The sequence below is a fragment of the Malurus melanocephalus genome, unplaced genomic scaffold (assembly GCF_030028575.1).
Source record: "Malurus melanocephalus ecotype Western Australia unplaced genomic scaffold, MMel_1.1 scaffold_78, whole genome shotgun sequence".
In the NCBI taxonomy this organism is placed as follows: domain Eukaryota; kingdom Metazoa; phylum Chordata; class Aves; order Passeriformes; family Maluridae; genus Malurus; species Malurus melanocephalus.
The window spans coordinates 1,603,270-1,630,286 of NW_026623310.1; the positions used below are offsets into that span (position 1 = coordinate 1,603,270).

Below are 27,017 nucleotides of genomic sequence, written 5' to 3' on the forward strand. Positions count from 1 at the left end.
GCCTTGCTGTTGTTTTCTTTCACTGTAGTGCAAGAAAGAGTTAAGTTTATAAATGAGGCAAATGCTCATGCTTCAGGAAGAGCTGTGACAGCCTGACTTGTCTCAGCACTGCTAATCATGGGAAAATATATCTCAGGGCCTTTCTGACAGTAGAGTCTTTATTTCCAAGACTGACAATAAGCTAAAAAAGTAGATTTTTCCTAAACTGATATTTAATAGGAGGTCTTGAATAATAAGGAAATACCATCAGACAGGAGGAAACTAAATTACATAAAATAGACATAAAGAGCTTTCCTCTGTCCATCAGCAGTCTTTTCTCCCAGCTGCTGCAGAGAGCTCAAGAATACCTGTGTTAAATTTGTGTTTAGGTCCTTTGTCCTACCACACCGGTGTGAGCCACACGTGAATCAGTGCAGCAGCTTGGCTGGGTTCTGAAGGCTGTTAGTTAAACACACTCAGTTCAGGAGAAAAGGTGCTGCCACTCTTGTTAATAATAGTCTTGGGTTTGTAGTGAATCTGAAATAATTACAAAAAAATGAATCCCACCTGAATATCTTAGTCTGAGCCGATTGTCTTCAGCACTATTAGAAAGATGCAGCACTCTAGGTGGTGTTTCTTAAACTAGATCCAGTAAATCTGTGGGGAAAAAAGCGTTTTTTCTCTACCAGTTTACAGTGAGAAACTCACTGAGTAATTCAAATGTCTACAGATCAGGTAAGATAAATCCTGTCCTCTGAGTCTGGAAGTAAACAGATCCAGACAAAATACAAYCCTCTCATCAAGAGGTGGATTCTCCTCTAAAACCTGTGCTCTGCCAGTGTTCCCCTCCCCTCTTRATCCATTCATAATGATAAAGCCATTCCCTTCAATCTCTCACAGAAATGGCAAGCAGGTACAACTTAGCATGTTGTTTCTTTTCATGCCTGCAGTCATGCAGCCATTTCTTTGCTGGATCCAGCCATGTCTGGGTGTGTTATGTGTTGAAACCTCCTACTTCATGGTATTTTGACATAAATGGGATAATATTTAGCCCTAGCTCCATAAACTAATGTAGAAGGCATTTGGCAGTGTTCCTAAATTCTTGCTGTTTAAACATGAGGAAGCAGATAATTTCTGCATACCATCACTGATTTATAGAAACTGAAGGCCGTGAGGAATCCTTCCCTTTAAACTAAGCAGGCTCTGCAAAAGAGTTTCTGAATTCCCAGTTATATGTTTAAGCCCAATCACCCTCATGTTGTGAAGAAAGCCACCAACCTGTCAAATACAGCAGTTAAGTCATTTAAAACATTCTCACTTCTTTCCTGAAGTCCTTGGCTACTGAAGGTACACTCCTCTGAATTTCTCTATGCTGATTATTTTAAATTATTCTAATAACTTTACAAAGTCTTGGGGTTTGTTTTAATGCCTCTCTATTTTCCTTCCATTCCAAGGAACACAATCTTAGTGTGTCTCAAGAGAGCAGGTGTATATTCACAACAGGAGAGACTTGGCAGCAGAAAAAAAATGACACAGGTGTCACTACCACCTCATTATAAGAACATCTGAACYCAATTCATTTTTAACAGACCTATGGTATCCTACTTCCCCTCAGTAGGGCTACTGTGTAATTAGAAGCTTYGTGGTGACATTATGTCAGCAGAGATACTAAGTTCCTAGAGAAACAGATTTAAACTTCTGGGAAAACTCTTCCAGCACCTCCATTAGTTTCTCTTCATCCGCTGGTGAACTATGGGTCCATGCCAGGGGTAAGTGCGTAGGGACTGCTTGCCTGTCTGGAAGAAAAAGAAAAAACCACCTTATGGGTACATTTAACTCTCTCTTCTAGCAGAAAGGAGATTTTTTCTGCTGGGCTCTGTACTGGCCAAACATACCTCAGGGTTTTGACGCAGGAAGCTTACCTTCTAGGTACCCATAAAAAATGSTAGTTAGGCATATCTTCTAAACCAAGAACAAAACTAATTCAACTTGTATTTTGGAACTAGAGGGATTTTCCTGTAGCATGATGTGACTTGGACTGTGCAGCAAGCCCCCATTTGCAGCTAGAGACAGTATAGAAAAAGGAAGGCTTCTCTGTGATGTTATGTCTGTCACTAGTGCAACACCCGCAGGCAGAGAGCGATAGCTGGAGTTTGTTGCTGCAGAGGATGCTTTTCCACTTGAAATAACATTTTTCCTTGCCTCCTGGATAATGTTTCTAGTACTACTTAAGTCCCCACTGGGACTTYGTAGTTAGGATTTTTTTCAATCTTAAAATGCTTGCTTTCATCCTTAGAAACAATGGTTAAATTCTAAATGCAAAGAAACTTGGGCTTATTGTTCAGTCGCCATAAGCGACCTGTATCCAACCAAATTTGCTCAGTTTGGTGCTTTGCTTGGTTTTCCAAATCTCATACCTGTCACTCACACTGTCAATACAGCTGTTATTACCATCCACTCTAAGGGATTTTCCCCTCCAAAAACATGGTATCAAGAGCCCAGGAGCCCTATGACAATGCTGTCACATGTCTAYAGAACAACAGTGAGAGCACTGGTGCAGCACTGTTAAGTCTATTTATTGAGCCCAACTTCTGCAGCAGCCTGTTGAGATGAAAAGAACAAGCTGCAACCCTGAGCAGCAGATTTCCCTGAAAACCTATCAGGCTGCCACTGGGCTTCCCAGGAGAGCAGAGATGTTTGCTCTCTTAAGCGCAAATGTTTTAACTGACTGCACACAACACATAACTTCTGCTCATGGAAAACTGAGGAGAGAAAWACATGCAGAGGAATGCTCTCCATCGCTTATTATGAACTGCTTCCTACCTAGGCACAGTGCTTCCAGTAGCCTGTGCTAGAATTTGGGAACCAGGTGTGAAAGCCAAGTTCAGCACCACAGAGAAGATGCTTTTCTTTGGAAAGCAGGTCTCTGCTAAACATTTTTTACCTATTTTGGCAGATGCAGACAATTCTGGTAGTACTAGTCATGTTCTCACTTCCCTTTATTTTTTTCTTAGGAAAAAAAAAAAAAAGAAAAGCTGGCTTTGGTTTGCTCTCAGAGGGAACAGTAAAAGAGAATGCAGAAAATGGAGGGAAAGTGTGACTGCTTTGGAAAATGCCTGCCTAGGAACAGAAGCATGGGGTCTGTGGTAAAGTGCTCCTGCACCCCGAACTCTTTACTAAAAGGACCTGAAGAGTGCCCATACTAAGCTGCAGCTTCCAAAAGGCAGTAGGAGAGGGAAATAACTGACTTCACCACTATTTGGTAAGCACAGGACACAGACATAGGGCTTCCCTTGCAGCTTGAAGACCAGTCATGCCAGGACCAAAGCTCTCAAAAGTCAATAGCTTTGGCTAAAAAGGCATGTTTCTTATTTACCAAAGGTGGGAGTAGATGAAGGCCAAAGGCAAGAGTCCGGTGTCAAATCAACTCTGTGTGACTGACTGTGGGACAGAAGGGACAAAGTCAACCCAAATCAGTAGAAGTCAGAACTTCCTGCATTCTCTGTATAGAAATTCAGTGAATGAGGATTTGAGTGCCACATCCAACAAAAGCTTCTGTAAGCAATTATCCTGAGCTTTCTCTTTCTGGGCTGACCTGCATCACCACTGAGGCATCCCTGCTTCCAGCTGCTCCCACAAAGATGCCTGTTATTTGTCTGGGAGTGAAGATAGACTCCGCCCTACTTTTCTGTTCCCTAAGCTCCCAGTGCTAAAAACGCCACTGTGCTCAAGTCTCTGCCCAGTGTTAGAGAAAAGGGGAATTGGCACTTTTAACTAGCATGGAATAGTAGGAAGATGAACCTTTCAAAGCAAAGCCAACTCCCAGAGCTCTGTGAGAAACATGCTTGTTTCCTAGCATCCCAAAAGATGCTGTTCAACTGCTGTGATTCACCTTCCCTTCACCAAGTCCTCCATGCAGCCATTTCCATTGTAAAAGTCCCCAACCCTCCCTAAAGAAATGCTTTGAAGTCTCTATCAGCTACTTTAGAGGACAAAAGCAGGAATATAACAACTTAAAATGATGTTCACGCAAACATTTAGGCTTGAAATTACTTTGAGAAATGCCTTAGCCTTTGAACAAGCTGCCTGGTCCAGCCTTTATCCCCTTCCAGGCCAGGCAGGGATGTGAGGCTCAGGCAGCCTGGGGATCTCCAATCACACATTCTGAGACACTGCCTCCTTACCTTGGAAGAACAAGCCACTGGGAAGCTTTGTTGCTTCAGCTGACACTGCCAACCACAGGACGGTGTCAGCTCCCTGGGCATCTGTGCGCAGTGAATTCTTCATCCTCTCGTAGAAATCGGGCATGGATGATCTCACAGCTGTAAAAGATAATAATGGAATGGTGGCCTGCCATGTCAGGCTTTTGTGATAMAAAAAAAAAAAAAAAAGGATCATTTTGCCATTTTTTGTGTAGGAAGAAGAGAAGGCATCTCTGGAGCTTTTGGAAGAAAATGAGAATTTACCCATATCTGGGAGTAGGCTGGCATGTGGAAGAATAGCGCTAAGCTGCCAGATGATCCACCAGTTGTTTGTTTGGATCAAATTACAGGGACAAAACTGAGAAGAGGATCAGTGAGAGGTTCCCATGCCAATTCCATTCTAAACTGCAAAGATGAGAAACACAGGAGAAACAGAAATTCCAAAAACCAGGTATTCTAATGGGATTTTTAGCTCTTATTTTCTCACCACTTTTAGGAAACCAGTTGCAGCACTGTATTTAAAAACTGCATACTTCCTGTCTGAACTCTGGTTTCATTTTATTTTGTTCAACAGACTGAAGGCCTGTCCACTATAGGTGTTTATTTTTGGGTTTGGAGAGTCCTTGAACTTTAAGGTGGGGTAACTTTATRGTTCATTAGGTTTGAAATCCACAAAGAAAGTGCAAAAATAAATGTATTTTAAAGGAAAATAAATACCAAGATATTTAGTTGGAAAGAGCTATTTTCAAGCATAAAGTAGACAGGGTAAATGCTTCTGTCATCAGAAGGAAATTTTGGAAACTGCATCCCTATAAAAGACCTAGAGATAGAACTGCTATTCTGCATCCCAAGCTTGGGCACTTGGGCACTGGGGGCTGGTAACACTGGGGAATGCACCATGCATATTGCATGACTGATGCTGGCCCACTTCCTGAGGCACATTCACTGAGGAACAGCTGCAGCTCAGACAGAGGGCTGTCTGGCCAAACTGCTTCTCAACAGCAGTAAATGTTTAGAGGAAGAGTAGAGGAACAGGGCTTGCACAATGGTGCATTCTCCATTCTCCTACATGCTCTCACAAATTCCCAATGCCTGTATGTTGGTACTTACAGAGGCAGAAGCTCCATGTGTGTGTTTAACAGGTCCACTACAAATGTAACTTACAGGTTCCCTTAAAGAACTATGTCTCTGCTGTGCATTGGTGCAGGGCTGGAAGCATTCACTGCCCATTATTATTCTCTAGATATACACAGCTAGCAGACACTGTGCAGAATAGAGCCACCAAGGGGATATAAAACTACTTCAAGCACCAGTTTGGAGAAAAGAAATTACTGCCCCTGTTGRAAAAATATACTAGGAAGTTTCATTTCTCTTTGCTTTTAGACTAATCCTGAAAAGAAAAAAGTACTGTCAGTGTGTGAGGCAGATGTTACCTGGAGTGTCTGCCCAGCCGGGGTGCATTACGGAGAAATGGATGTTCCTGTGAGCCTTTGCCCACTGTTCTGTCAGGACAACTTGCTGTCTCTAGGAGAGAGCAGGAAGAGCCACACTAGCACCAAGTTTAGCAGCCTGCCCACCAAATTAGCTCCCAGGGAAATAAACTACATCAAATGTGCCATAAATACCAGAGCATTTATGTACAGCAGAAATATACCATTGCTCATCCTGACTGGATTTATTGGATAATTTCATCAGGGACTTCCACAGTCACTGCCATCCATACGCTGGTCACAAGTTTACTTTTAAAGCAGATGCACCGTTTTTATTGACCACGTCTACTTGCTGCAGACTGCGGGCAAGAACTAAGCAGGCAGACAGGGATCATCAGCTGAAGACAGGGCTCCCCCTTGGGATTTCTATCACATCAAATGACAGTCTAGCCATGCTATCTATGTAAGAATGCATGCATTCCTAAGGGCACGCCATCATACTTCTGAAGATTATTGCCTGTGCATCTCTGTATGGGTTAGATGCAACAGGAAAGCAGCAGTGTACAGCAGGCTGTTTCCAAAGCAGATGGCATGAGCTGCCCAGCAAAAAAGTGCTGGCCTTTTTTTTCAATCCCATGGACTGTACCTTGTTCTGTGCATACACCATAGTTCCATCAAATGGCCCGTTTCCCGACTGCAAGTCAGATATGTTTAATTTTTGAACTAGCATGCCCCCAGAAGAGACAGTTATCTGTAATGAAATGAATGAAAAGCAAATGAATGAAAAGCAAAACCAGGAACACCCCACAGATGCAGTCATGCATGCAATGTAGTCTTCAGGCCATAGCTGGAAGTCCCCATGGAGCAGGATTCCTCTGCATACTCTGCATTATGCTTATGTTCAGGAGTGGAGCACACATGGAGATGAAGTGGAAGATATGCAAGTTTTATTAGGAAGTGACTTTCATTCAAAGTGATGTTGATTCATTTCAGGAATTTTGTGCTTCTTCATTTTGAAACRTAATGGGGAAAAAGAAAATAGCAGAATAGCGCTATTTGCAGTCTGCGTGTTTAGCATTCATAGAAGGTAATCAGAAGCCAAACAAAACTTGGGAAATTTTGTTTTAAAAAAATGTACCTGCTGTCTTATTTTACACCAAGATCTGTAAAGCTCTTTGAAGTCTATATTCCTGTTGTAGGTATTCTGCACCCTACTGCAGGAGGTAACTTGCCCGAGGGAAACTAAGAGGGTTCCAAATGAGGTGTTTTACTCTGATTTCCAGTGAAGGATTGAGAGCAGCAGGCTTTGCCTTAGAGAAGGATGTTTCTGTTAGCAATATCCAAGAGGATTCTAGAGATCCTTACAGCATTATAACTAATCCTGCATTGCTAACATAATCAGAGAATTGCTGTCAGAAACCAGAAGATAAGAATAGTAAAACACCTCTTTTAAAGAGCATCACAGACTCACCACTCTGGAATCAGCTTCTTTTTCCAGAAGAGGCAGCAGGGCAGTTGTCATGATGTACGTACCTAAATGACAGATAGGCACCAATATTAACTTCTCTTTTTAAAAAAGCTTTCTTCTCTCTCCACCCTCTGTAACAACCCAAAACCCAAAGTCTCTTTATCTCTGAAACCTGATCTGATTTTGACAATGATAATTTGTTGCTGCTTCACCTGTAATGTGCCAACTCAACTGGTAGTGGTTCACGTTGCCATATACTCAGCAAAAAGCAGATGTTAATTTACAGACTTGTATGTTAGTTGTACCTATGAGAAAACAGYGCACAACATTCAGACATGAATCTGAATGCACAAAGGCTCAAGTATGGAATTGCTTGGGTGGGGGAAGGTGATACCAGTGAAGAAAGGGGAATGCATTTCCCCTCCAGTTCATACACACATCTAAGCTGGGTCATGAAAAAGAGAAGGAAACTGTACTTCATACCTGCAGTTCTTAGGGCACTGCCTACACACTTAAGACTTGTCCATTTTTGCCCTCTCACTATGAAATCAGAATACATTGACACTTTTGATTTGTGTTGCACACAAAACCCACTGCTAAAATCCCCAGCATGACCACCATGGAAGATAAGAAATCCTTGGAGATAAAAATATTAATGTTGCCTGCCCAAGGCTGAGCTAAGATTACTTGGGGAAACTTAACTGTGTCCTTCCCTGTTTTAATCATGTTCATTTAGCAAGGATTTGTACACACCACACAAATATATTCCATTACAGCTGTTACCATGACCAGAAAAGTTTGTTTTTCCAAACACTGTTCAACTGTCAGTTTATTTGATTCAGACACACAGACACACCTAGTGAGGTTTCATCCAATTGAGTGCAACACAGAGATTTTTTGTGTTTTCATCTCTTCAGAGATTTTGTTTCTGTTTAACATGTATTTTTTAAAAATACATTTAATTCAAAATTAATCTAGCCCTATTTAGTCTAGTGTTTCTGCATCTATTTCCCACTCAGCTCTTCGCAAGTGGCTCTAGTTCAACAATTCTGTCTGCGATAAATGCATTTTTTTTCTGTGAGCTACAGAGGACATGTTTTTCACTAGGCATGAAGACTTCAGCATGTCTTTATTATCTCTCTTTCACACAAGCAATGAGATCACCCAGTTAAAATACAGCATGTTTATAAATATGGYTCCAAAATCAAACATATTACATGCTTGGTGAACAAACTGCTCAGTTCCCCCATCAGTCACAGCAGTCTCCACCTTCTCTATATAATCAGAGGTATGCCTGTACACATAGAATATATTTAAAACCCTCGCAAATGAAACCAAGCAAATGCACAGCAGATGAGTAAATGCAGCCTGTCTTCAGCAGAAAATGTGAGCAAAGGCAGTTGCCAGTGAATAATGAGAGCCTGGCTGTGTCCCCTGGTAGTGGCGAGACTGAGGGGAGACTGGGCGATGACATCATCGGTACAAGAACTCCCGCTCACTGTGTGTGGAGACTGCCGCGATGTGGGAAAAAATAATCCAAAAAAACCCATTGCTTCAGTCCAAGCTGAGAGCCTGGATTAAACGTTGTTTGGCTGTGGATTCTTCTAAATGCAAAGTAATATCATGTCTTGGGTTAAATAAGCTGCATTTCCTAAAGGCAGAGCTGCAATGCACCAGCTCTGACGATGCTCCATTTTACCGTCCTGCAGATTTATTTACACTTTTAAGGGACTTAATGTCGATTTCTTAGCTCTAAAGAGCTGCTAAGATGAATGCACTAATGTTGCTTCATTAACAACCGAGTTTCGTTTTGTTTTTCCAGCTGGATAAGAGAAATGCTCAATGCCAAAAATCCTGCTTAGAGTAACTACAGCTTGTCAGAAGCTTATGTGCTTATTTAAAACCACAAACTAACTGCAAAGCCCAGAGCTCCTCTCTTCCTCAAGTTTATTAAGAATTCAGTAAATCTTACAAAGCCAGAGCATTCTGTCCTTTTGGCCCACAAAACCACTAGCTCATTTACTTTTGAGACAGAGCACAAACAGARCTGTTTTGATCACAGCTTCCTATGGTAAGCAACAGTATCTGAAAACACATACAGACACGATGGAGCAGGCATTAAGGCTGAAGCATTTAATTTCTCCCACTGCTAAATATTTCACCAAATACTGTCCCCATTTTAAGCGTTTGAACACCTACTCCTCATTCCTTTAACAAAAATACTTGGATATTATACTTTTCTTATTTGCCTGGGCTGTTCAATCAGGCAAAACAGCCCAGAAAAGAAATTTAGAATGGTAATACCAGAACAGATATTTTATTAATGTTGGTTAGAATATATCATTACCAATTGAAATCTCCTCATTGTTATCCCTGCAAAAGGTGGCCCGTAGTATGATGGTGACATTCAAACAGATTGGGAGAATGCTCAGTATGGTTACTGCAGGTACCTCACAGCAGGTACTTTGTCCAGCACAGCTGTATTGAAGCAGGCACTAACACAGAAATTCATTTCTGAATAAAAGGGGAAGTGGCAAATGAAGGCATTGCCTGCCACAGTCTTTAAAAAAAAGAAAGAAATTTTTCTTGCTAAAAAAACACTTTGCAAGGGAGATGAAGACTGTTTTTGTAGAAGAAATTACATTCATCTCTGCCCCTACTTAAGGAAAACAAGGCAACATCCAAATTTTGCTAACACTTGATTACTAATACCAATGTACTGGATATCAGCCTTGCCAATATGACCACTTGAGCATTCTAACACATTTACTTGATGCAAAAAACATTTTTGTCCATTAAAGGAGAAACTTCCTCCCACACACCTTAGTTAACCAAGGTAAAGCATATCAAATGTGATTAATACTAAAGTGTGTTCAAACTGCGCAGATTTTTTTAAGTTTCTTTTTGTAATTAACGGTTTAACATAGAAGTAYATGAAAGAAAAGACGTCATTCAACATCCCTTTCACTGAAAGCATTAAGTATTGGGTATCTGCTGGACATACAGCTCGCACTACCTGCATTTAGGACTGTGTAACAGGGCCAGATTTGTGTATCCCCATTTCCTGTCACTGGAAGGTATATTGTCCACATGGCCCAAAAGCTTGTCTCCCACTGGTGTATCAGGGAAAAAAACATCCGTGATATAAATGGTATACAACATTTCCCTGTGAAGAGAAGTATTTGCTGTGACAGAAAGGAGTCCAGCAAGATGAATTTGGGAGTTTGCTCAGAAGCATCAGGAATGCAGAAGAAGGTGAGCCTAGTCTATCACTCCCATATACAGGATTTCATCTTGCCCTCACTGGACTCTGCCAAGGTGAAGAGTTGACTTGCAAAACCTACTGGATCAGCTACAGCCYTGTTCTGCATAATGAGGTTTGACACAGTACTGGCTGGCCACATTTTCTCCAGTTAAAAAGGCTCCTGGGATAGATGTACAGTTTATTTTACAGATAAACAGTCTCTTAACATTAGCTTTCTTTGGAAAATCTTCTGTAGGCTTTATGTGTTGAAGCTATTCTCAGTTAATAGGAAATCATGTATAATATAGAGTAATTAAAACTTTTCTATAGAGCAACTACACCATTACACACTATTAAATCAACTGTGTCATATGCTAAAGTAYATAGGGCAGGTTGCCAATCTATGCATTAAACATGGTGATTCCAGTAAAAGTAATGAGCATGGCATTTAAGGAGAACACACTTTGCTCATGCACACTCCCTCCCAAGTGTGGATCACATTAATATTAAAGTTTCATGTTTACTTGATAAATACCAAACCAAAACCCATCAAAAATACTGAAGGACCATGAATTCATTTGTGGCTCCCCTTGCACTGAGATCTTCTCAATTTAGCCCAGTAATCTGATACTGGGTTCTAACAACTCCCACTTTTGATTCCATGAACTCTTACTGAACTCCTGTGTCAACCTGGATAAGCACTAATTCAGTGGTTTCACAATCACAGAGAGAAAAATTTATGATGTAAGTATAGAAAATGAGGTGCCATTATGGAGATAAACATTTGATTCATATGGTAGGCTGCTTTTTAAAAAAAGGCCAAAATCCACATAAATCAGCCTGTCTGCCTCATAAACTCCTAAACACTTAYGCTACCTTTCCCATGACATGATGTAGAAGCTGAGGGGACTCTACAAAAGACATTATTACTAGGTCTTGTGGAAAGGTAGCTCTGCATGTTCTTGCAACAGTTATTCCACTGTAGATCTCACGACACAAACAAAATGAAAACTACCCTAGCACAAAGGTCAGCAGYCTACAGTGCATTAGACACTCGTCTTTCCCAATGGAAACTGCAGGTCTTTCTGTACTAGAATGTGAAACCAAGCTAAACACAGAACAGCCCTAACAGAAAATATAAACAAACACTGTGMACACAGATTTCCAAACTTGCAGCCTGCCAAAACCTGGAAGACTCCTTAGGATTCACGTATTTCAGACTGAAAATCAAGAGGGTATCACATACAGTAAGAGTATACAAACACATACTCCAATCTGCTTTAAGATTCAATGTGACCCTAAAACCTGGACTTCATAAATCAGTTTTGATGAAAATTATGGTTTCAGTGTAAGTAACATTGTAAAGCTTCCACCTGTTGATAACATCAAATTAATTGATGATACAATTATTGTGGACCCAAGTGTCTTGGTGGATTCCAAAATGTTTTTTGCCTGCTGTTCTATATGGCAATTAATGCACATTGCTGGTGAGGTTTTTACCCTGCTAGCATGCAAATAAGGGCACACAGCCAGCACCATACTCAGTGAGGTTTTTCATCTGCCTGAGCTTTGCAGTATTACTAGGAACAGTGTTATTTCAACTGTAAAAAAAGTGGGAACAAAAAAAAAAAAAATCCAAAAATAAACCCCCCAAAAAACCCAAGACCACCAAAAAACTTTTATCGTACAGATTTCAATGGCTCATTCATCTGGTAAAAAATCAGTTAMAATGCTTTGCTTTTCTTGAGTCCAAGTAAAAACAAACCACAGAAACAAACAAACAGRACCACCCAACAAACAAACTGACATTCTTCCTTGAATTTATTATCTTTTCAAACCTACAGTTTATGCAGTTCCCAGTAAGATATCCCTGAGTTTCTTTTCCTGAGTAAGAGATAAGGAATGAAGATTTTAGTGTGCTGCCTCTGAGAGCCAATTGCACTGCAGTAGCAATAACTGAGACTGTATGGGAAGAGTTAATGAACATGAAACACAAAACAAAGGTTTACATTTCCCTTAAATGGCAAAGCTCATCTCAATAAGCGTTCCTCTGTCTCCTGGGAACTAGGCTGCAGTACAGCTAGTGGATGTACCGTTATACTCAGCCTTATCCTTTCACATACCACTTCTCATCCATAAGTCTCAAAGCTCTTTCAAAAGCAAACTGGCACCAAATCCTCCTTTTCACAGGTAAGGTTGCCTTGCCAAAGATCAGGCAATACACTTCCAGAAGACTGACAGCTGCTATTCAAATTGTTTGACTTCCAAGTAATTCAAAACATACCAGTCTGCACTGACTTCTGTGAAACTGCAGTTAGATGCAGTTCATGTGTAGGGAAGGGACTGACAAATATCCATCAAGGTTAGGCAGTTTGCTATAGATTGGATATAATGTTACTACAGATAAAGATCTTATTTCCTCTGCCTCTGACTCTCCTTGCACAGAGAGCAGAAGAATATATCTATATATTATTAAAACATGAGAGCACATTAGATTGAAGAAAAGATGCATACTGGGAGCATCACTTATTTATCTCTCAGAGTGTTTTAGCATCCCCTTGGCTGGTAAGTAGCAATAAATAAGTAACATATATGCCATTTTTCCACATCAAATAGAAAGATATGTTGAGTAAACATAAAGTGAGGTGGGTGATAAAATAAGAGGAACAAGGATTGCTTCAGCTAAATGTCTACTGCTTCAATAAGAACATGTTGCTTTTGCCTCCGCTTGCTTATCAGTGTTGACATTTTTTTCCAAAATGACTGAATACCACCAGCTTTAATAGTTCTTCACTGGGAGTTATACCTAAAAGAAGTAAAATAAAATTAAATTTAAAAAAGTTTTGACTCAGAAGTCTGCAAATCTCATCAGAAGACATGATTGCCTGTTGCTGCCCAGCTCCTGGATACAACCCTGARTACATGGTCAGCCCACGTGAAGAAATATAACGGCAACATCAAACAAATTAGCGGACAGAAAAAAATAATCTGCCCATCAGGATTGGCAGCTTCCCAGAAAATCTGCTCACATTAACCCAAGAGAATCMTTCAATTTCATACTGAAAGTGTGTTTCAGTCAGCAAAATGCTGTTTTAGACTTGTGACTGGCCACTGCTCCTACTTTACAGTCTAAGTGTTCCACAGCTGTTCTATCTACATTCACTGAGCTACAGCAATCAGACAACAATTCTTGAGGCTCTAGCAGGGAAAAAAAAGGTGTCCTGATTTTAAAAAGTGTTTCATTTGACAGCAACAACAGAACCASAACAAGCCATACAGCATTTGTGCCTCAGACTCATTTTAAGGATGCTACAGGCACCGGCACAGATGCAGCTGCTGCCACCTGCTCAAAGCACTTCACAGTTTGAACTTGAATATTAAACAAACCACACAAAGCCTTAACTATCAACCTGCATTTTACATTTTCATGACCTTCATCCACCTGCATATTCTGACAGCACCAGAGAGGACTACACACCTTCTATTTCAGTTGCTATCCTCAATTAGCCAGTCAGCTATGTTTTACATTAAGGGAATTTTACTCTCTATTCTAAACGGTATTATTTTTKCACATATTCATACAAGAGGACTTATGCAGACATTTTTGTCCCATGTATGTCCAAGAAAAGATCAGGACATAAAGTGTGTTTTACAGGTCAGATGATCAATCAGAACTGAACACTCACATCCATTATGCTCAAAAATGGTCTAACAGATCAGTCAAGAGGAAAATATTCCCAGACTAGATGTAAAAGCTCCACGGCATTTCAGACACCTAAATGAGCAACTTTGCAGCATATATAAATGTTAATCAGATATCAGATACAGAATTCAAAAACTGTGTTGTGCATTTAAAGCATATTATATTTCAGTCTTGCATTCTTAGATAGTTACAACCTACACATTCCTTTACTAGACCAGAGCTTAGATCCAGGATAGGAAAAAAATAGTGAAATATGGAAGGAACACCCTACACGTAAAGATCTGCAAAAGATATTGATATTATTCTATCTTGTCAATCAAGCGAAAGACAACTGCACAATTTCCAAATAAGGGCCTTGAGCCCATGTCACCCTTCACGCTTTAGCATTAATGTAGCAGAGAGGGGAATTTAGTTTCTTCTTTCAGACCACATTCTRGTTTACAGCAACCTATATACAAGCCATATCTAATTTAGCCACATTTTCCTCTGAGAACCTATAACCACAGATAKTTCTGTAACAGAAATTACTTCTCCCAAGTAAAACACACCCAAAGGCACCTAGTGCTTAGGGAAATAACACAGTGCACAGCATCTACTCTGACAGGTGTTTCTCCACACAGCTTTCTTCTACTATGACTCCAGATGTTATGACTTACTACMCTATCCCTAAGTAGACTTTGGAGAAAAAAGCCCGTGGTTTGTAGCCTTCATGTCTGTCCCTCCTGCAAACATAGAAGCATCCKGTTCCACTGCCAGCTTCTTCCAGCTCAACCAAGTCCCACTCTGTTCTAAAAGATTCAAAATTTAATCCTTATTTTTGTCTAGAGAGAAGGAGTCTAAGCAAACAACCCAGTCCTTGTCTGAACTCTGAAGAAGTCCAACAGCAGAGGATTATTTACCACCTTAAACTTCTGATATAATCATGCAGCAAGTGATATATGAATGAATGAAGGAGATCTATAAGTAACATCCTGAAAAGATAATACAGGCATTTCCCTGGTTTGTTACAACCATAATTCAGCTTCCTCTGTGCAGCCATATACCTCTAGTATGGCTGATTTACAGCTGAAAAAGCAGAATTTGCTGCTTCTACTTGTGCAATAAAATATAATTCAAGTGATGCACTAGTACAGTTCCTCAGCACTTAATATCCTCAATGTCTAAAACTAAACCAAAACATGCTTTTGCATTCAGACTGTTGTGTTTGTTTCACTCTGCTTCTCTCTGGATGAACATTTGGCACATTGCTGGGTTTTTGAAAGACCACAAAACGGTTAAACTAATTTAAGGTGAATAGACCCTCAAGGTCTATTCAAGACAAGTACAAGAAGTTCTTGTACTTGTGCAGCCAAGGGAAATTTGATGGCAATATAAAACTCATTTTGAATTTTTTGACCATGAGAAACAGCAGAGTGCTACCAGAAGATTAATTTGAAGAAAATGAATCTGTGCCTTCATACTTAATTGTCAGTTTAATGTATTCAGACTTACCAGAAAAATGGAGCTGTATGCACAATAACAGTGAAGAATAAGACATTTATACCAAAATGTTAGTTTTCAAACATAAGTAGGATTTAAGGAATCAACACAGGAAAAGGGCTAAGAATAAAAAAACAACAGTGGTTTCCACGTTACACTAATTTTATAAATGCCTTATCTTTATAGACTAGGTTTTCCCCTTTCTCATTACAGATACTGATGAACAGGACAAAAATACAGAAATAAAGCACCACAGCTCCTCTTTCATGTGCCACTTTTGAATATATTAAAGACAGTCTCTCRCGAGATTCACCTACCGTGCATGGAGGCAGAGGGGGAAGAGTGTCAGGACTACTGGGTTGATGCAAGCACCATATATCTCTTTCCAAGAGGTGCARCTTTCAGCCTTACAGATACCAGCAGTGTCAGACAGCTTTTCTTTGCTGGCTGGTTGTTTGCTCACATCTTTTCCACAGCTCCTRTGGGGGAACCTTCCACTTTGCTCACCATCTTCCCTGCTAACCCACATCTCCCCTTTCCCTCTTGACTTGCTTCCTATCATTTGCCCCTCTTATAACACTGGCACACAGTTCACACATAATGTCCCCTACACGGGGAGTGCCCAAGATTTGCCCAGTTCTGCTCAATCCCTTCATTAGTGATTGCATCCATTTGAGAGCTTCMAGGGCACTGTATACAGCACAGGCTTCCTACACAGTGACTCTGTCACATCAAATGCAGCTGTGCAAGCCCACTTAAACATTTGAAAGTCTCTTTAAACACCTGAACGTGCTCCAAGCTCCATCCAAACCCCMAAAACACAATTATTACACATTAGCAAGAATGCCTGGAACAAAGTTTCCTAGCAARCTTCAGAATCAATGTAATTAAATCTTATCTGCAATTGTCCACTGTTGCTATGACAAATAAAGGTGCTGAYAGTAGAACAACTGAAAAATGGAGAAATTAAAAATTTATTCTCCAAACAAGCTATAATATTTCTTCTTTTCCTTCCTGGCCCTTTCCTGGCAGAGCAATGCTATGATCCCTCTTTGAGCAGAAATACACACCTCACAAATCCAGCTATAAAAACACATTTCTGTAAGCAAAATAAGTAAGTTCCAGAACTAAACCTTCAACTCACCCAAAGTGTTTGTTGCAAAGTTTTTTTCAAGTCCATCTTCAGTTAACTCTCTGTTATTCACCATACATCCCGCATTGTTGATCTGTAAAACAACTCCTTTAAACAAAAGCAATGTACAATGCAAATATCTACAAATATCTACAAGGAAATCCACACATATGAGCAGCCCACGCTAATTTACTGTTTTCTGATGCTGCAACACAAAGCTCCACACTATCTCAATAAATACGCTTACAAGCTGTGTGCAACTAGCATGGTCCCAGATACACTTCCTTCCCTGCCTTACTTTCCAAAAGGAGCTCAGGCTTTTCTTTCCCACCTCAAAAAAAGATCTACCTCTAGACAACTTCCTGTGTGTTCATTGCCACACTCCTCAAAAGTTATTTTCCCCTTTGTATCRGTTAGAATCCCCTTTTGTCATCATCTAGTAAGCATCAAAGGAACTGCTCCAGGTGCCTTAGCTGTAGTATACTTCCTCAAGCAAATATTCACTGCTTAAAAAAGGGGAAACTGTACTGAGCCCCTTGCCAACCATGATGATTGACTGTTTGCTCTCTCCTTGGTTCTGTTTTAGTCTTTGGACTTTTTGTAAAAGTTTAATCTTTCAGAAGGTCTAGCTTTAAGATGGACAATGTTATTAGTAATGAAAGTCAAAGAGAAAATGTATAATATCTCAAAAGATGCAGCTATAAAAACACAGCTTTTCTCTTCTGTTGTAGCACATATGTGTGAAATGAGAAAGGACTAGAGCAAGCAAACCATGGAGATTTATGAAAAAAAACATTTTGAAAAGATTAAGGAGAGGATTGTGGGCCAAATTGGGAAATCTATATAACCTGTGAGACCAATTCATAGGCTACATACTCCCAAAATAGACACACATGATTTTAAGTATGCAAACTTACCAACACATTTAATTTATGTTCATTCCGGAATTTTTCAGCAAACTTCCATATTTCCTTGGGATTAGATATATCCACAATATGCAAGAAGATATTCTAAAGGAAAAGAAACTAAGTTACAATCAACAGGGAAAGTGGAGAGAGAACCTGTTTAGATCTGTTAGGATGGAAAGGTACTTCAACAGTCTGAAAAAATATTGTCTCCAGAACACAACTAATACAGTTTGACATGCAACATACAACTGTGAAATTTAACTCAAGTCCTTAAAACATGCTTAGTCACTTGATTCAGCTGCTTCTGAGACACAGTTTTTTAATGACAAAGTTATTAAGAGAGAGTCCTACTTAGATAAATATATGTGACAGACAGTCAGGCATAGCAGAGAGCTAGAAAAATATTGCAAAGCTTGCAAAATTTCAGTTTAAACAATTTGGACAGCAGCCTTCTCTTTGGCTGAACTCTCAAATGAAATGTTCAAGGTCACAGTGTTAGAGAATAATCTACGTTGGAAGACACCTCTGGAGGCTGCTTGGCAAATACGGAGATTCACCAGCCCGTCTGAGTCCCTTGCTCTGAGCCTCCAGTGTTTGATCACGCTCATGGGGCAGACACTTTTCCTACTGTCTACTCAGAATTTTGTCCCTGTTCCAATCTGTGTCAGCTGCCTCTTTTCCTCCCACTGCAGACCTCCAAGAGAAGCATGGTAGTGCCTTCCATACACACTCCCATCACATGGCTGTAGAATACACCAAAACCCATCTCAACCTTCTCTTCTTAACACTGAGCAAAATCAGCCTTCCCAGACTCACATCACACACCACATGTCCCATCTCCCTAGTCACCTGGGCAACACCATGTAAAAAGCCTCATCAAATTTAAGGAGAGCATTGCTCCTCTCTTGTCCACAATCAGAAGGGTAAAAGATAGAGAACTCRYGGGTTGATATAAAGACAGTTTAAAAAGGAAAGCAAAAGTCACACACACACAAGCAAAAAAACYCTAAGCCTATGGCTATATCACCCTGAAAACACCCAATCTTGTCTGATCTCAGAGGCTAATCAGGGCTGGGCCTGGTTAGTAATTGGATGGGAAACTGCCTGGGAATGCCAGGTGCTTTAGGCTTTTTACAAAGAATTCCCTGCTTTCGATGGGCAGGCAGGTGCTCAGCCATCTCCAGGAGAGCAAGACCCCATCACATGTAATGRTTACTTTGGAAGCCAAACATGTCCCTGCTCCTTTTCCGTCCCCCCAYTTCATACACTGAACATGATGCCACATGGTCTGGAATAGCCCTCTGGTGAGTTTGTCATCCGGTCCCAGCTCCTTCCATTCTCCCATGCAGCCCCACCTTCTTCTCCAGTGTGGCAGTACAAAAAGTAGAAAATGCCTTGGCTCTATGTAAGGCCTTTCCAACAAATGCAAACACATCTCGGTATTATCAACCCTGTGTTCAGCTCAAATCCAAACCGCAGCCCCATTCCAGCCACTGTGAAGAAAATTAATTTTACCCCARCCAAGACCAGTACAAATGGGAAGGGTATACAACCACTCCAGCACTGTAGTCATGCCAACAATTTCTCTCTGATCCCAGTGAGATCTCAGCTCAGCAGTCATGTACGGATTCCTGTGTTTCCTATGCTACGTGTATTTAAAAACAGACATCTAAAATGGGCTCCCAGACATGCTGCTTTCTCATGAAAACTCTGAGAGCTTCCACCATTTTGCTCTCCCCTAGACATGTACTCACCCATGACTCTACTCCCCTTCTCGGCTTGGTCACTACAAACGAATGAAATCAGTGTAAAGCCCTCCCCACAAGGCTCTAGCAAACCTGTTGGCAAAGCCACTCTTGTTTGAACATTGCTGCTCAGCAACACTCATTTTACAGAGGAGGTCCAAGAGGCCATTCAGGCCAAAGACAAAGTGGCAAAGGCCAAAGTGATACCAGCTGAAAATTCAGGTGTTGATCTGCAAGGTGCATATGYTCCTACCCAAGCCCCTCCCCCCCTCCCTTTCACTGTATGGATTTAGGAGACCACTACTTGGGCTCCCATGCCCTTGACTCTCTGTAAATGCTCTTGATGAACTCCAGGGCATTCCTCACAATGTCATGGGAGTCCTTGGGCAACAAGTGGTATTAGTCCAAACTCCAGACCAGCCTCAGCAGACTCTCCACAATACCTTAAATCTAAGTCCTCAGCAAATGACAAACTTCTTAAGTCATCAAGCCAAGACTGCAGATGGGTGTCTCCACCCCCCACAGGAAGGAGCCTTCAGCCATCATCACCCACGACTTCCTCCCACTGTCAACAACTGTTCAGGATCATCTGTCTCCAACACCTCCCCTGACAGAGTTTGCTCTTCCTCATCTGTTACCATGGCACTATACCTATCCATAAATGCACATCTGCAGGCAGAGAAAGAGCCTGCCTTCTGCTGCCAGCATTCACAAGCTTCCATTCCTCCCCATTTTAGGAGTCTCTATCCATCACTTATTCAAATRCAGCTTCCAGCCATCCCTCCTTCCATACAATGTGCTCATCTACTCTCAGCAGAGGCATTCAGTCTCCTGTTTCTATTCTCTATGATCATTGCAGCCTGCTTATCGCCTGCTGTTGCTTCACCTTGCAGCTCAGCACCCCTAAGGACAGCAGAACCCAACAAATGAAATCACCATCATGCACTGCCCTAGGCTCAGGGAAAAGTACCAGTCACTCCATGCAGCTCAGCATCTGCCATTATCTCTCCAGAGTTTTGTCTGGGCTAGTCTCCCATGTGCCAGGCACAGTGGCTCCAACCAGGGTAGGAGAGATGCTTTCAGGAGCACCACTGCAGCCCCTCCAGCTGTCTCAGACTGATAGGAACCTTCTGCATCCGCTCGCATGCTAACTACTGCATTTAACTGCTACATCCTTATTAGTCACTCCATGTCACAACACTCTTGCGATGTTTTGCAATGCCAGCAATGTGGATGCAATAGAACAAAAAAAAAATGAAAAAAGGCTTGACATAGAGCAAAGTTATCATTTTCTAAACCACTAAAGCTAGAAATAATTCCTCCCTCCAAAACATCAAAAACCTTTTGCTGTTTGCTACATACAATTCTTTTGCTTTTTGAGTATTTGTGTTCTGCATTGTACAAGCAGTGGCATTTATCAGCATACAAAGGCACATCAACTCCTACTCTTCTCCTAGATAGCACTTAGTCTCTAAGACACACCACAGATAGTCTTATGACGTATGCCAAGAAAAGGCAGTTTTAAAATAATTATGCAGAGGATGTGTTCTCTTACAAAACAATAAATAATCATTAAAGAGCCTCCTCTCTTTCCAAGTTGTTTCTTTAAATACTCATTATACAAGCATAAGAGATAAGTGAAGCAGCTGAAGAAATGATATGGCATTATTCTCTGCCTGTAATTCTGATTCCCTGAAGGTAAAAAGCACATTACTTTCTCTCTAGCCATTTGATTTCAGCTYCTTTGTTGAGTTTGGGTCAGAATTTTCTCATTGTAATAATGTGCTCTAGAATGACCATACTCGAATCAAGGAGATTGGACCGGACCACTCTGGTCCCTCCAACCATATCCATTCTGTGAATCATTTGTGACCAAAAACTTGACACTGTTCTACTGGGTCAAGCTGGAAACCTCTTTTAAAGTTTTCCACTTTGAAAGCTAATACCATTATCTACTGGTACAGAAGAGGTACAGTTTTTAGGGCAGATGTTCGATATTACAAGGGATTTCAGGGACTGAAAAAGATCTAAATCAATGCTTATCTGCTGAAGTCTGTCACAATGACTCAGGAAAAGGATACTCAGCACTGTTCCCTATAGAAGTCCTTGATGGTAACAAAGCCATTTTCAAAGTGAAACCTAATCTCCGTGACTAGATCTGTTTTAAAAGATTAGGAGAACTTTCCAGTTCCCAGACCTAGGGGCAGGTGACTGCCAAATARCTCCATTTTGCCACTACACTCCAGCATGAATTGCGGAAAATAGAAAAAAAGTTTTGGTGTATACTATAAATATAACCAAATCATCAGGAAGAGCAAGTTCAGTCTGGATACAGCTTGTCAAGCTGCAGATAAAGCATTTCATTATCTCTCTGGATTGCTTCTGAATGAGCACTTATAAAGAAGGATGTTCTTGTGGCCTCCTTATTAAAATGCTCTTCCCAGCACAGTCACGTGTCCCACAGGGCCTTTTGTACAGCTCATCTRACACTTCACTGAAAGCTGCTCTCTACACAAGTGCCCTGTCCCCGGGGTCACAGACAAGTTCTGAAGTGCCCTTGCACTCTCTCATGACAACAGAAACTACAGGTTTGCAGCTGACTGAAGAGCGGCAATGCAGTAATTATGCTGCCTTTAGAGGAAGAATGTTATTTGCCTCAAGTTTTTTCACCAGGTGACAGAAAACAGAATATGAAGGAAACTTTCAGAGGTCAAACTCCCCTCTCTTCGCAGGCTGTCTGACTGCAGCTAGAGAAGGAGGTAACACAGATAATCGCCAGTCTTACTGTAGCCAGGGGATTACACAGCTATAGACAGCTGGAAAGTATTTATTTCTACATAAGGACTGATCTAATTCACCTCCATTAAAGAACTGAAGTGTAATGCTGGTTGTGTCACACTAGGGAGCTGAAATCAAAGAGCAGAAATATAGTCAATATGATGTCTCTAACCATAAAAAAGTCTTCAGAATTTTTGATCCACATTAAAAACTAAAACACCAAAATCAAAACACTGTGCACAAGAGCCAAATCATTACTTAAAATGAAAACAGATCTCCATCCAAGTGCTGGCAGGCAGTTCAGCCCTGCACCATACTATTTACTTATTCACTCCACTCCCAGTGGGAATGGGAAGACAATCACAAGGACAAAACAGGCGAAACTTGTGGRCTGAGATGAAGGCATTAATAAGTGAAGCAGAACTGCATGTACAAAGTAAAACAAAGAATTAATTCACTACTTCCCATTGTCAAGCAGGCATCTAGCAATCCCCAGGAAAGCAGAACTTCATCCCATGCAACAGTGATTTGGAAAGCCAAATACGGTAACTGTGAATGCCCTCTTTACTTCTTCCTCCTAGCTTTTACTGCTGAGCACAATGTCAWAGGGTCTGGGGTAACCCTTTGGCCAGCTGGAGTCAGCTGTCCCAAGGTGTCCCCTCACATCTCCTTGTGCACCCCAGCTGGCTCACTGGTGGGGTGGTGTGAGAACCAGAAAAGGCTTTGATGCTGTGTGAGCACTGCTCATCAGCAACTAAAATGTGGGCTGTCAACACTGGTTTGGTCACAAATCCAAAGCATGGCACCAGAGGAGCTGCTATAAAGAAAATTAACTCTATCCCAGCCAAAACCAGGGCATGAAGATAAAAAAATAATGACTAGTGAACTTCTCCATAAGCACACCCTCCTGAACAATTAGCAAAAACAACAGGGACAGATACAGGGGGGTACTGTAGAGTGACACAGAAACAAAAAGAAGGTGTAAYAGAAGGAAGGAGGGAAGGAAGAGATGTTATAAGAGAAGGAGACGAAAAGGCAGAGCACAGAAAGGTAGCGCACAGAATTAAGACCACACACAGCACTTCACAGAGCAGCCAACCTTAGCAAATCAAAAKCACGTTATTCAGATACATAAAACCTTCAGCTCCAATGCTGCAGACTCATAAATGTTGTTGCAAGTGTTGCAATGCATTAACTTTTAAAAGCCTCAGCCACTTAGTTAGGAATAGTAAGTAGGACATCAAAAAGCAAAATCAACAGGAAACATTAAATAAAACAGCATGCTGCTGATGATGTTACTAATCACAGAATACATCACCTAATGAAGTTAAATCACTTCAAACCATTTGAATTAGAAACTACTAGATATTACCATGTCTGTATGAAAATATTATTAAAAACAGAACCGCAAGAGTTGAAAGAGTATCTCAAGGCCTCTGGGGTCTATAATATTAACAACTTTCTAAAAGTAAACAAAAGACCGAAAACATGACTCACCTGATTGCCAGTTTCTGTCACTATTTCCTCTTTGGCAACTTCAGCCCGTTCCTTATTTCGGCAAACCAGATGAACCGTGCCACCTGGTGGATTGTGACAAGAAAAGCATTTGATAATTAATTATTAACTGCATTTGGGGGAGACATCAGCATTTTAATTAGGTGAGATACTGGATATAAGAAAAAAGCTGGAATATTTCTGCTTGGCTCTGGTCCCTGTGAAGGTAGGCAGGCTCATCAAGCAAGGCTGCATGCATGGAAATGGCCACTGCACTCTAASTACTGTGCTCAAGCCATTTCTGTCAAGTCTGTACATCTTGTTTAGTGGCTGAAATACCAGAGCTACACTGGAAATTGAAGCTAAGGCATCTGTATCATAGATGCTTTTTTGATACATGCCTTAGGAAGCTCAGTAAAGAGCCTGAACAATACAAGTAGCTAGAATTGCTCTGTGAAAAGGAAGTAAAAGTGGCAGATATCAGAATTCTCAGCAGTGGAAGATATGACAAGGACTATGGCCTCAAATTGTAGCTTGGGAGGCTCTGGTCATCTATTAAGAAAAATAATTTTCAGTAGTTTTCTTCTAAATAGACCAGACTGTCCCAAGAGGATGCGTAATTTGCATTGTTGAGGGTATCAAGCAGTGAGACACAGCAATGACTGGTTTATCTACAGCTGCCAACAGTCTTGCTTCAAGTGAGATGTTGGACAATGTGACCTCTAGAAGTCTATTCCAACCAACTTTTCCATGAAAGGAATACACAAGGCAAGGCTCTTCATAGAGACCTGGATACCTAACATGATCTCATCACTTAGCCATATTAAAGAAAGTATGCAAAAATAAGACTAAAGTACAGCTAGACAAATTTAGTTTTTTTGATTCACATTCTTGATTGTTACATGTCCTGTGTTAATTTCAGCCATAGGAAATGGCTGTACTCTTTAATTTTGCCTATTTTTAAAGATGTTTTAGGGATTGCTAGCAGTTTACCATTAGAAAGCTCAAGGAATTAACCCCTAGAAACATAATTAATCCATAATAGAAACACCACTCGTGTCAGGTCACACTTCTAGTGCCCAGAACCCAAATACAAAACACTGCACAGCCCTGTCTCGGGTCTGATAATGAAACCTTTTGTCTACAAGATAGATTCTTCACTGAGCACCAGGACAGAGGGGAAGTTTTGGTGTGACCAACAGACTAGGAAAGGAACTTAAATGTATTTTCCACAGTGAAGATTCAAACAATTTGAACTTAACACATGGGAATAGTCAGAGTAGTTGGGAGAAGACTGTACCAATCTGGATGTGCAGTTCGCAAGACACAGAGAAAAAGCCCAAATCTACATGCCCATAAGACACCAATTCAGAGAAAAGCTGAACATAGACTACAGAAATCGTCAGCAAGGTCATCATTAGAAAGATCCAAGTGCTTGAAGGTAAAGCCAAAATAGCTTGGTTATTCCTCTGCTAAATCTGAATTCCTTATTTTCCTGTCATGGTGTACTTGTAGAGATTCAACCAGACACCTGAGCCCCAACAGCTGACACTGAGTTTCAAAGTGAGATGTTTGAGGATGGGATCAGAAAGTCATTTTAACTTCATATGAACAGCAATGCCCCATACAACCTGTCAGATATGCAGTCTGAGCCCAAGGCTGTTCTGCTAAACATGGTGACCAAATCCCATATAGATCCAGCCAGCTTTCTTGCAAAACTTGGTAGAGATATTAATTGGTGAGAAAAAACAGTCACATGATAAAGCAATACTTTCATTAAGCTATTATGTACAATAGCAATAGTGGGAACCTGRAACCAATCATGTGCTGGCACTGATGTTGATCTTCAACCCAAAACTCTTYGATGCTAATAGCTTCGAATTAGTTTAATTTAACTGAGTCACCACTTTCCTTCATAAGATAGTTATGAAACCTAAACACACAAAGAGAGGAAAGAGCCACAAGCTCCTCCCATTCATTCTATGTGCCAAAACTCCTGTCACTCTTGCACAACAGGAATTATTTTGTCAACTCTGTAAGGGATCAAGTTTATGCTGCAGCAGCAGCTAGGTCCAGTTCATACCATGTCCTTGTGTACAGAGAACAACATAAAAAATAATTACATGTAATCAGTCAGAGGGCACAAACTCCAGGGTATTATCAAGACCAAGCACAACTACATTGTTTCTTTTATAGTCTCGCAATCCCATTTTTGCAAAGACAATTGTCTTCTTTCATCATATGATACACTGGCAAATTCTTGAGTTCAAACTCAGCCTGGATGCTACTTGTACCAAATTAGCCTTAAACAAACACTGATCCATCACCAACATCCTCAGATGTCACTGTAACACTGACAGTTTTGGTAAACATGTACTTGAAAAACAATTTGCAAATCCTCTCTGCTAATTTGGTTTCCTTATTCCAGTTATCACTGCACTGATTGTGCTTAAGCCTCCACTAAGAGCTCTGTAAAATGACCCTGCATCCCAGGGATTTGTGTGTGTGTGCACACTGGAAGGCCAAAGCTATTTCCTTTCCTGATCTCTGCAGCGATTCCTCTGAGTTCCCCGGCTCACCTCTCCTCGCTATCTCCTTGGCTGTGGCCTTGCCAATGCCACTGTTTGCACCAGTGACCAGAAAGGATCTTCCAGCCACATCCACCTCCACATCAGCTGGGTTGAAGTGCTTGGAAGCAGACTCGTAGCCACCTCTGAATAAATCAAGAGATACCTGTGAGAAACTAGAAGAGATCCCTTGCAAAATGAAACACATAAGTGGGCTGAAAAACACTTTCCTCTCACAGCTCAGCATACACTAAATGTCCTGTTTACTCTCTGTTCCCATGGGACAGGCCACGAACATCAGTGACACTGGGGTCAACGATGTACCATAGAATCATGAAGGCTGGAAAAGACCTTTAAGATCATTAAGTCCAACCATCAGCCCAGCATCACCACCAGGTTCACCCATGTTCTCAAGCGCCGTATCCAGATTTTTTAAACACTTCCAAGGATGGTGCCTGCATCACTTCTCTGGGCAGGCTGTTCCAGGGCTTTGCAATGAAAGCAAGGTGGCGTTTGGCCGCCTCAAGCCACCCAGCCCTGACCCCGACCCTCGGGAGGCGGCCCGGGCCGTGGAATCCGCCTGCCTGGGCGGGGGCGGACAGCCGTCCTTAAAACCACAAAACAAACACCGCCCGGGCGCGGTGCAACGCCCGCGGACAGACAGGAACGCCCCAGCCCGGGCGCTGCGCCCGCCCCACGCCGCCTCCCGGGCGGCCGCTGCCCGTACCTCGTGTACTCCCGCAGCCCCTTCACGAACCACACGCTGTTGCGGTACCAAGACATGGCGCTGCTGCCGCGGCCGCCCACACAATGCTGCCGGCCCCGCCTCTGCCCTTACATAAGGTGCCCGGCCAGCCCTGCCCGCGTCGGGGAAGGGCTGAGGGGCGG

The 27,017-nt window shown here is 41.4% G+C and overlaps 1 protein-coding gene and 1 pseudogene across 2 annotated transcripts; one reads left to right on the top strand and one right to left on the bottom strand.

The window, feature by feature from the left end:
• DHRS12 (dehydrogenase/reductase 12) lies at positions 1 to 27,001 on the bottom strand. 2 transcript variants are annotated; one of them, XM_057367400.1, is made up of 11 exons: positions 26,857 to 27,001; positions 26,142 to 26,275; positions 23,566 to 23,648; positions 17,555 to 17,647; positions 16,650 to 16,731; positions 7,083 to 7,144; positions 6,258 to 6,362; positions 5,615 to 5,705; positions 4,164 to 4,301; positions 3,356 to 3,420; positions 1,718 to 1,775 (listed from the first exon to the last, which is right to left on the bottom strand). In XM_057367400.1, the coding sequence occupies exons 1-10, from the start codon at positions 26,910 to 26,912 to the stop codon at positions 3,398 to 3,400; spliced, it is 867 nt and encodes a 288-aa protein (XP_057223383.1). In that variant the 5' UTR covers positions 26,913 to 27,001; the 3' UTR covers positions 1,718 to 1,775; positions 3,356 to 3,397. The 2 variants fall into 2 exon arrangements, with proteins under 2 accessions (XP_057223382.1, XP_057223383.1); XM_057367399.1 differs by lacking the exon at positions 3,356 to 3,420 and having other exon boundaries at positions 1 to 1,775; positions 26,857 to 27,000.
• On the top strand, positions 18,556 to 18,674 carry LOC130574299 (5S ribosomal RNA; annotated as a pseudogene).
• Positions 27,002 to 27,017: the final 16 nt, after the last annotated feature.

What these genes read in the sequence shown, in the direction of transcription:
- DHRS12 (XM_057367399.1), bottom strand. Translation starts at nt 26,912, where the DNA reads ATGTCTTGGTACCGCAACAGCGTGTGGTTCGTGAAGGGGCTGCGGGAG. An exon ending in GGGCTGCGGGAGTACACGAG is followed by an intron (nt 26,276 to 26,856) that starts GTACGGGCAGCG and finishes TGATTTATTCAG; the next exon opens with AGGTGGCTACGAGTCTGCTT. An exon ending in AAGAAGCTGATTCCAGAGTG is followed by an intron (nt 6,363 to 7,082) that starts GTGAGTCTGTGA and finishes ATTTCATTACAG; the next exon opens with ATAACTGTCTCTTCTGGGGG.